General features: G+C 55.4%; 2 protein-coding genes across 2 annotated transcripts; one reads left to right on the plus strand and one right to left on the minus strand.

Annotated features, from left to right (window-relative positions):
* Positions 1-300: 300 nt before the first annotated feature.
* On the plus strand, positions 301-1,548 carry MIND_00192700 (uncharacterized protein; the record flags this gene model as incomplete). The annotated part of the gene is made up of 4 exons (XM_037358835.1): positions 301-654; positions 701-1,134; positions 1,188-1,280; positions 1,329-1,548. 4 exons carry the CDS (start codon positions 301-303, stop codon positions 1,546-1,548), a joined length of 1,101 nt encoding a protein of 366 aa, XP_037223930.1.
* A 2,361-nt stretch (positions 1,549-3,909) lies between these two features.
* On the minus strand, positions 3,910-5,731 carry MIND_00192800 (uncharacterized protein; the record flags this gene model as incomplete). Its single annotated transcript, XM_037358836.1, has 12 exons — positions 3,910-3,984; positions 4,036-4,155; positions 4,207-4,332; positions 4,380-4,445; positions 4,499-4,588; positions 4,636-4,791; positions 4,839-4,904; positions 4,966-5,019; positions 5,068-5,145; positions 5,192-5,266; positions 5,313-5,438; positions 5,486-5,731. The coding sequence occupies 12 exons, from the start codon at positions 5,729-5,731 to the stop codon at positions 3,910-3,912; spliced, it is 1,278 nt and encodes a 425-aa protein (XP_037223931.1).
* Between the last annotated feature and the right edge of the window lie 4,967 nt (positions 5,732-10,698).

The following is a 10,698-nucleotide window of genomic DNA, read 5'->3' on the forward strand; positions in this document are numbered from 1 at the left end:
CGAGGCTGATTTGGCACGAGGAACGGTGGAAGACTTGGACTTGGTGTGAGAGCTTGAAGTAGTGTTGTGGGAAGTCGCTCCCGGCTGGCGCTCGCGAGCCATAACTTATCATAATCAGTCTAGGGAGTCAATAGTGTAGTTGTAGAGGCATGCAATAAGTGTGTAGAGTCTATCGCTGGCCGACAGACGATGTAGAGAAAGAGATGTGGCAAGCTGTCACCGGTGTGTGACGCCTCATCATTCAGCAGCTTCCGCCATTCACGCGTGAAACCCCTCGCACCCGATCAGGGCCTTACTCTCATGGCGCCGCGCCGTCGACAGACGGCGGAATCCGCAGTGGCAACGCTGCTCCACCTTCCTCCCGAGATATGCGCTTTGATATGTGCCGTTGTTGAACCTAAGACGTTATTCGCCCTGGCGCGTGTATCGCGCACGTTTCGCGACGAAGCACAAAGACTCATCTTCCAGAGCGTTGACCTGCGCGATAGCGGGAAGGCGCTGGCGGGCTGGTGTCGGGCCGTCTCCCGCAATGCCCGGCTGGGCGGATACGTACGGCGGTTCACGATCTCCTCGCGGGAGGTCGTCGCTGGCTCAGACGACCCCGCCCGCGTGGCACGTGCGCTGAAGAAGTGCACCGGCCTGCAGCGCCTGGCGGTACACGCGCTCGCGGAGTTTGGCGGGGGACCGGGGTGCGACGCAGACGTGGGTCATCGACCACGTGTCCTTCCGCCTAACCCACTTCTCCAACTCGCACTTTCGCTTTGCGTTCCTGCGGCAATTTTTCAACCGCCAGACGGACATCCGCGTGTTGTCGCTGCCAATGATGCCGGTGGGGCTCCTGGACGGCGCATTTCCCTGCTCAGACGACCAGCTGCCGAAGCTGATTGCTCTGGAGGTGCCCTCCACAGACCTGCTTCCAACGGAGCCACGGCCGCTGCAGCGCATCCAGCTCCGCCTCACCCACCAGTACATTCCACGCGATCTCACCCGCCTCCAGCTATTTGCGGCGACGCTCACGAGCCTCAGCATCTCCGAGGTGGCCGTCATATCCCTCGAGGAGACTTTTGCCGCGATCGCCCAGGCGGTCCCGCACCTGCAACATCTGGCGCTGACCGAGAACCTTGTCCCCTACTTGTATGTCAGCACGCCACACTGTAAACCAAGTCCAACGCAACTGACATTCATAGTGACGAGAGCGACGAGCAATTCCGGCGCACCGAGGTCCAGCCGGCCCCCCGCGCCGCCCTCCCGCGGCTGCGCCAGCTCAAAACGCTCGTGCTGTACACGTACCACATCATCACCCTCGTCGACGGGCTGACAAACCGCAGCTACCCGCTCCTTGAGCCTGAGCGCGTCGCGGAGCTCTTCCTGGAGATCGCGCCGGGGCTGAAAACGGTCACAATCGGGGCGTACGCCGGGTCGCCGCGCTGGCGGCTCGTGGCTGCGGAGACAACGTGCACCCTCACCCGCGGGGAGGGATCCGCGGCACATACGGTGAAGATTGGAAACGGGTACGACTTCAATGCGGTGTCGCAATTCTGGGATTAGGACTACAAGTTTCTGGACTGTTCAAGCTTAGTAATGACTCTACTGGGATGAATATACGCGTCGACGTCGGCATGGACTCACTACTGGGCAAGTATATATATTATATATAACACGATCCAGGCGTTTAACTATGGCTACAGGCCGTCGACAACAGCCACGCCAATCTCGAACATAGGCACGGCTGCACGTCGGTGGCTTGCCGGTGCAAGTGTGCTGCTGCTGCCGCAACATCGCCGCTGCTCCGATCCGGCAGGCCGGCGGCGTATGCGAATGGCATCATCGGGAAGGCATCGCACGCGCGTTGATGGGGTACAAAGCTAGCTCCATTGGGGTCGAAGTTAGCTCCATTGCTATTGTAGCATGGAGCGGCCGGCTGCCAGCCGGAGTGCGGCTGACTCGGCGCAAGTGACTCGTTGCCCCAGCTCGCGGTACCGGGCCACTGCCAGCTAACCATGGAGTCCCGATACGGCATGCCGGTCTCTCTGGTCATGTCCCATGGCATGATGGCCGAAGAATCGACTGGATGATCGACAGCGGCATCCGCGCCGCAATTCGCCGGCCAGTTCAAATCATCCCTCGGGCCTATTCCCAGTGACGGCACGGTGCCGGACGCCCCTGGGTATGGCTGCAGCAGTGCCGGGTAGACCTCAGTATTCTGTGGTGGTGGCATCGTGCGCGTGATCGTCGATGTTGATGCAGTCGGTGAGTGTGAACTTCCTGTCGAGGATTGCCAATAATGCCCGGAGTTCCAGCCCTGAAGGAGGGACTCAGACTCGGTCGCAATGGAAACAGGGGCGACAATGTGGTTGGACGCGCTTGACGCTGTCCCAAGCACAGCGGCGCGTGCCGTTGGTGCCGCAGGCAGCCGCCTTCTTCCTCGCCGCACCCGAGCTCGGCCTTCCCGGGCCGGCGGTCTTGTATCCAACTCGATGCGTGGTGGGCGCCGGTCATAGCGTCTGTCCGACCCGCCCACTGTCACTGGCTCGTAGACACACACGCGTTCGCTCTTGCGGCAGCGCAGGCACCCCCAGGCCTCGGATTCCGTCATACACTGGGGCCAGAGGTCAATCATCGTCATAGGTAGAGAGACACCGGCAGGAGCGCTCGCCTTTGTCTTGCTGGCGCGACAGTACGTGCACGCGCGAGAGACGCGAATGGGAACGCGCACATGATCGTGATGCACCGCGTTTTCGTCGAGCAACGTGCTCGTGCCAGTGGTGAACGACGCGGAGGGCCCAGGACGCGGACTACAGGAGTTCATGCTGCTGAGATACTTAGTGTAGCGCCTGGAGGAAGAGACTCTTATACACCTGTCCTCCGTCATCGTCGATCGGGAGCGGAATTCGAAATCGATGCCAACATTGATCCCCTGCGCCGGCGGCGGTGTGAACGCAGCTGTCAGTTGCCTTATTGACATCTTTATTCTAGGGCTTCTTTCAAGTTTTTTTAGGCACGTTAGTCTGATGGATCCACCACCATTGATTGTTCCGTTGATGCGGCTACCACAGGCTGTGGCGACACCAGTACCAAGAAATGGATGCGGCTACTAGTAGCAGCCTGAGATCATGATGTACAAACACAATTGTCGCAACACTTGCAAGTACTGCGGGAAAGAAAGCCTTAGGCCGGACCCTCAACTTGAAGTGGGACTCGGAGACGCTTGACTCGAATTGATCCATACAGCTCCGAGTGTGTCTTCGTCGATCGCCATAAAAGGAACAGGGCTGTGGGCACGGAGTCTGCCACGGACACGGACTGATGCCAGTGGTGAGAGGCTGTGCACTGAGACCATGAAATGAATTCAAATCATCAGACAAAACCGTGATATTCCGGAGTCGGACCGGACGGAAGTTACGGTGTTCCAATGCAAAGTAGGGGCCGCTTTCAAGTTGGCGTTCTGCCAGTGTCACGGTGATTTTCACTCGTACGTATAGACTTGGACTCCGTGACTTGCCAGATTCTCTAGTCCGAGTGTGTGACTCATTGAGATAGTTGCACCGAAAGTTTGTGACATCCGGCGGCATCCGGCGGCATTTGGCGGCATCCGAACAGTCCTATCCGAAGATTACAATTGCTTCAGAAAAATATCCAGCTTGCTTTTTTTTTGTCTTTTTTTGGTACATCTCAGGCTCCCGTCCAGTCTGATCGATCCAGCGCGATTCGCGATTGCTCCGTTGATGCGGCGGCGCCAGTCTCAAGAAATGAATGCTACACATCCAGACGCACAAACACAATTGTATCAACACATGCAAGCATATTAGTATGCTATCTTTTTGCCGTCAGAATTCTGACTTGGTCTCTAATTCTACCAGCTCAACCATCTCCCAGATCCGATCCCACCATAGTATTTTCCACCCGTATTTAGATGTCCGCCCGCGCCGTCGTTGCCGACGCGACATGACCTTCGCCCTGCGGCGGCGGGCTCGGGCTGTTGCTCTGTCCAAACGTCATCCAGGTGCCGAAATACCCAGAAACACGGAGACGCACCACTGCCATCGTACTCATGTGCCCATCATCATCATCATTATCGTCCGAGTCGTCCTCTTCGACGTCCGACATCATCGCGCTCATCGCGGCTAGCTCATCGGCGCCCTCGGCCATGTTCTGCTATCGACAAGTGAGAAATATATAGTAGCGCGGTACACAGAGGGAACGCACCATCTCTTGCGTCTTGTCGGCCGCGGGCGGACCGGCAGCGGACAGTGATGCCGACGCCGATGCCGGAGCTTGGACGGCGCTAGCGACTGGACCCGGCGCGAATCGGAATGCACCCGGAGCGAGGGGCTGAGAAGATGAGTGGGTCACAGTACAAGGTAGGAGCCGAAACGTACCGCGCTCTGGGAAACAAGCTGCATCGCCTCGCGAAGATGGACATCGCCCGACCCGGAACCCGACGCCTGTGCAGCATCGATCAATCATCAAACAGACCGAAACCAAGAGACCGACGTACCTCCGCGCCAGCGTTGCGCGCATCAGCGGCGGCGGCGTCCTTGAGCAGTATCATAATCGTTTGTTCGTCCAGGCCGGGGTTTGCCGCGAGCTACGGTGAGGCGGTTAGAGAGCGGGTGATGATGGGACGTGGCCCACCATCTGACGAGTGAGCTGGGCGAGGAATGCGTCGTTCCGCGGGCCCGGTGCGAGCTCTGGAATTTTAGCGTGACCGTGCACGTGCGGGTGCATGTGCGACTGGGCGTGCGTATGGGGGCGCCAAGGAGGCGACGATCTGAGGACCGACGACGGTGACTGTTAAAAACACTTAGTTTCTGAAAGCACAACGATAGCGATGGCACCTGGAGCAGTTTCTCAGACTCGGCTATCGCGCGCTCGTACTCCTCTTCGAGCTGGTCCCGTGGGCTCTGTTCAATAGAGCATCAGCCGCCGTACTAGTAAACTTGAAGACGCGCCCCTAGGCCGCACCTGGTGAGCCAGCGAGCTCATGGGCAGCATATCCGGCAGGGCGTAGCCCGAACCCTGAGACAGAATTAGTTAGTGCACGGATGGTACAGAGAAAAAACGGACCGCCAAATAACCCCGCACTTGTGCGATCTCTGCATCGAGCCGGGCCTTGATATTCTCAGCTTGCTGGGGGGACCCGTTCTGGAGGAGATGGTCATAGACGGAAGCAGAGTGGACAGGGACACACGAGTTTGTAGTCGTCGAGGGCTTGCAGCAAGTCGGAGTCAAATCCCATCATGTCGGCCGCCGGGAAATGCGCTTTCTTGGTGACAATGAGCGATATGGCAACGTCAGCGTGCACGGCCCACCTCCTTGCCTTTGCCCTTCGAGCTCCCCTCTTCGACGCGAAACGGCATCGGGGTCGGCGTCGGCATGGGCATCATCGCAGGGGCGGGGACAGCCTGACGAGGGGCGGAGTGGTCCGAGTGGACATGCTACACGATCATGAGGAATATATGACAATGCTAAGGTCAGGACGTACCCCGGCTTTGGCAAGGTGCTGCTTCAGATGTTCGACCTCGCGGTTCAGTCCGTCCACCTCGCGCTGCTTGTCGTCGAGCGCGCGCGTCAGCACAGCGATGAGCGTGGCTTGCGACACGTGCGTATGCGGCTGACTATGCGAGTGGGCGTGCGAGTGCGTATGGTCATGAGCGGGCGGGGTCTGAGGGGTTGGCGAAACCGGGGCGTTAGCAGGAGGAGTCGGCGCCGGCGAATTGGAAGGAAACATGTCTGTAATGGGAGGATACACAGAACATGTCATTTAAGGAGCCGGGTGACGGAAGGGGACCCTACTTACCCTGAAATCGATGAAGAATCCCGTCGGCGTGACGAGGTCATCTGGCATCGTCAGGGTCGGGCTTCGCCGCGGGACATGAGGCTGGGAAGAGAGGACATGGATTTGCGTGGTCGCTCCCTCAGCCTCGTGGACGGAGAGGCTGGAAAGCGGCTGCGGCTAAGGAGGGCGGCCTCTGTCATGAAGGCGGAAGGAAAAGTTTGTTGACACGCTGAGTCATCACCGTGTGACTGTGTGAATTGATGACGGCACGATGACGCGTCTTGGTTTTCTCCTTCTTGACGCGCCCGCTCTCAGCCGGTCCATCCGTCGCGCGCTTCTGCTGGCGCCTCCCCCTCATGATGGATTAGGCGCCATCCACTAGTGACTCGGACGTGGCACTTGCCTTGACAGATATGGACATGCTCCCGACGAGAACAGGCGCCATACTTGCTTCTATGCCAGTGGAGAGCAAATGGTGAGACCCCCGGTCGGTCACCGTCGGTGTTGCCACAAAAACGTGGCGGCCGGCAGATCCACCGCGCATAGCCCCGTGCTTGTCTCCATCTGTCGGTCTTTCCTGGCGCTTCGATACCCGACTCGGACAACCGCAGCGGGTTTTGTGCGCCCATCTGAAATCCACATAGAACATCAGCGTCCTCATCTCGCATGGGCTAGTCGACATCGACATAGATTCACTGCTGGTATAAAGTATGTACATAACAAATCCTTTTCAAGCACCGGGTGTCTGACCATGAGTACAGGCCATCGATAACAACCACGCCAGTCGCGAGCAGAGACAAGGCTCCCCCGCCCGCGTGTCCGCCGTCTGGCCCTGCCAGTGTGCTGGTGCTGTAACGGCGCCACCGCCGAGCGGGCCGGTAACATTTCCGGTGGACATGGGAGCGAAGGCACCGCCCGCGGTTTGATGGAGGTGGGCATCACCTCCCGAAGCCATGCCAAACAAATCGAAGTTGGCTCCATAATGATTGCTATCGAAGGACGGAGCGGCCGGTGCCGAAGCCGTGCTCATCTGCCAATCGAAATCGAGGTGCGGCTTACTCGCCGCGAGCGACTCGGCGCGGTCCGCGGACCCGGGCCACTGCCAATCACCGACGGCCTTGAAGTTTAGGATGTCGAGCCCATTGGTGGCGGGCCATGGTGTAGTGGTCGACCGGCGGAACCCGACCGTGCTGGGGTCACGGTGATCGAACAGCGCCGGATTGGTATTATTGGTCCGGGGTGCTCGCATACTTGGGTCTGATGCTGCAAATGATTGCCAATCAAAAGGGGCAGTGGAATCCCAACCCTCGAGGACGGTAGAGGATGGTGGGATGATGCGAATCGCAGCGCCAGACGGTGCCACTGGTTCGGCAACAGCCGCGCCGCGCGGCAATAATGATACAGGCAAACGCTTCCTTCCTCGCCGCACGCGCCGTTCAGACGGCCCCACACTCCGGGCCGGCGTATCATCATTGTTGTCTCGTGATGACCGGTAGTCATGGTACTTAGCTACCGGCTCGTAGATGCACACGCGCCCGCTCTTGCGGCAGCGTAGACAATCTGGGGCCTGTGACGCCGAGTCTGCCATACACTGTGAATAGTTTCAGTCACCTGATAATATATATCATGAGTTAGCCACAACTCGCCTTGATTTTACTGGTCCGGCAGTGTGTGCACGCGCGCCATACACGGTCTGGGACGTGGGATTTGTTGAGAGGCGGCGGCCCGGGCGGCGCGTCGCCAACGCTAGCACCGGAGGAGGTGTTGTTCATTTCCAAATTGGAGCTTGCACAGAGCAAATCGAGGGGCCAGGAGTTCGTACTCATGGGACGTCTGAGAGACTGAGATGCAGTATGCCAAGGCTCCTATATACTGGTATGCGTAGCGTGAGACCAGTTGAAGCTGTCAGCAGTGTCATTGGAGGGAAAGATTGATGGCCGAATCGAAGCCCCATTGCTTGATGGCCGAATCGAAATGGGGCTTCGATTCGGCCATCAACCTTTCCCTCCAATGACACAGTGTTTAATTCGGCCACAAGGCCACAATGACAGACTACTCCGGATCCCTAGAATACAGCACGAGTCAGGATAGCTCGGATCTCTTAGTTTCAATTTAATGTTGATTTAGTCAATTTTAGTGATGATACTTCCTTAGCTGTTAATAATCTGTATCAGGTGATGATCCTTTCATTCCATGGCTCATGGAAACACAACCTGAGCTTACTTTCATATGCCTGGTATTGCACTACAAAGTGGCACACAAAGGATATTTTCAAAGATTATTAAATCTAAATATCAAAGCTGTCAGACTGCGGGTAGGGCCGTGCAAGGACCTCTCCTGAGAACACGTGCACAGAACAGAACAGACAGGTAGTCGGGCCCACAATATCGGAGACATACTGTAAAAAAAGATTGGAGACAACTTGGGTAAAATACAACAAAAAATATGGTACAACTTCATATTGACTACAACTACATGTTTGTCAAATACAACTTTAGCAATAACATGTACAACTGGAATTGCTAAGGTTGAACATGTCTCCAGAAAAGTTGTCATCAAGTATAAACATGTCACCAGCCAGAGTAAAACATGTCACTAGAAAAGTTGTCTCTGGGGTTGACTTGTACATGTCCACAGGGTGAAAAGTTGTGTCTAATTCTCAAAGTTGTATATAAAAATTGTAAAAAAGGTAAGTTGTATCTCCAAAAAGTTGTATTCATTTCAAAACATGTATGAAATACTTTTTTTACAGTATGTCCCCCATACCACAAGTACGGTGGGCGGGGTAGATCGAAACCGAAAGGGCCTGTGAACTCGCTCCCTGGTCCTTGTCAGTGGTCGAAGGTTCGAATCGGGTCATGTTGGGCCTGATGAGCCGCAATGGCCCGACACCAGCACCGGAGCGGACGGGCCAGGTCTTATCCGTGACAAAATCCCTGTATGGAAATCAACTTTTATCAACATAGAAAGGACTTGAGCAACTGAGGGGACATTCAAATCATGGATATAGGGTAGGAAAGTTTTTTTTTCGACCATCTGGGGACCCCCCCCTCCCCCTCCCACCATATAGGGTAATATGTTCGCACGATCAGCATCATGTGACTACTGATGCCATCAAAAACTGGTGTGAGGATTTAATCTTTGTGAAACTCTTTTTTTTTAAAAAAAAATTAGGTATTTGTATAGTATGTGTGTAGGTATCTATGTGCCTGGAACTCTCAAACACACATGGGCAGGTCTATCTTTTGCTGAGTTGGAAAAGTACAGTAAAAGCAGCACTTTCCTTTTGAGTTTCTTGCAGGAAGAAAGAACATCTTTGTGCAACAACAAAAGACAGAAACATCTTTCTGTGCACACCTTTCTGTGTCATTGAACTGAGTTCTTTGTGTAGCTCAAAAAGGAAGTTTGAAAGAGGGAATTTCCCAGGAGCTTTCCTTCGCTCCAAAAGGTCACCTTTTTTCAGTAGACAGAAAGACATGCAGAAAGGCCATATTTTAGATGACCTTTCATGAGCAGAGAAAGATGACTTTTTTTTTGCAGCTGAAAGGGATGCAAAAAGTAACTATTTTTGTTTCTGTTTCTATTCAAATGAAATATATTATTTCTTTTACAAGAAATATAGAGTTAATTAGGTAATTTCAATTTACCTTTCTGTTGGAAAAGAAATTTTTGAATTTGTCGTGTGATTATCATCTGGTGACTAGCTCGTGGTGTGTACATTAGCATAGTTGATCATGAATAATCGTTTATCATTAGCATCTCTCTCTCAGAGTCTCTCTCCCTCTGTTCACCTCGTCAAAATCATTGCAAAATCAGCTTCACCTCGTCAACAACAACTCCAACCCCTCCCGTCCCACCACGCGCACCCCGGCAAACCCGCGTCGCCCCGCCCAGCACGTCTGCGCGCAGCACCCCTGCGGCGCGCCGCCACGGGCTGCAAGTCCGGGCCGTCCCCCCGCGCGAGCCGGCGGTGATACTCCGCGCCCGGCGGCATGCCACTCGCCCGGAGAAAAGCACGTGCGGTCCGCGTGCATCAGCGGCATGCAGAAGTACGCGTAAATGGCCGCGAGCACGTCGTCGAGCGTGACCGGCCCGCCGCCGCCGAGGTGATGGACAATGATCGGGCCCCAGCGGGCCTGCCACGGGGCCAGCGGGGAGACGGCGTCGGCGAAGGTGATGGTGAGCGCGGCACAGGGCGGGTGTGTTGCTGCCTCGGCGAAGTCGGCGTTCGATACCGTGTGGTGTTGCGGCGAGACCGAGAGTTGTGCGGTAGACGGCCGCTGGGTGATGTCCCAGGAGAGGAACGGGCATTGCCCGGGCGAGTTTTGGAGGTGCTTGTGGAGGAGGAGATGCGGGACGACCAGTCGTGTGGGCTGTTTTGCAGAGGGTGAGAGGTCGTAGTGGATTGGGGAGGGGGGAGGGGAGGTCAGCTTCGCCGCTGGCAGGGAAGGTTGAGCGGTCGCTCGGCGGATGGCGGGGGCTGGTGTAGCTTCAGGCCCGGAAGACGAGCTGCTACTCAAGCTGTGGGACCAGTGCACGTGCGTGTCTCGTTCGCGGCGTGCCTGCCTCCTAGTGATCATAGTGTGATAGCTTTAGACTATCCTGGAATGCCACTTGTCTATAGTGTTTCTGTTTTAAATTTGGTCAAGCACAATGATGTTCTGATATCTGGGTCAAAAATGCATGGATAATCATGATCCAAGTTGTATTATACATTGATGAAAGTCTATCATAGCTCTGAGAGATGCACCTATCTGAGCCGTAGTGGTAATATTTAGCCTAAAAAGCTCTAGGAATAGCTAGAATAGCGGTAGCCTAGAAATCTAGGTATTCCTAGTCCCTATGTTCTAGCAGGGTAATTATTATGATATTATTCTTTATTTATTTATTTTCTGCCTTTATATTGCCTTAATTTTGAT

The sequence above is a fragment of the Mycena indigotica genome (genome assembly GCF_014461135.1).
Source record: "Mycena indigotica strain 171206Taipei chromosome Unknown Mind.scaff0002, whole genome shotgun sequence".
Taxonomy (NCBI): Eukaryota; Fungi; Basidiomycota; class Agaricomycetes; order Agaricales; family Mycenaceae; genus Mycena; species Mycena indigotica.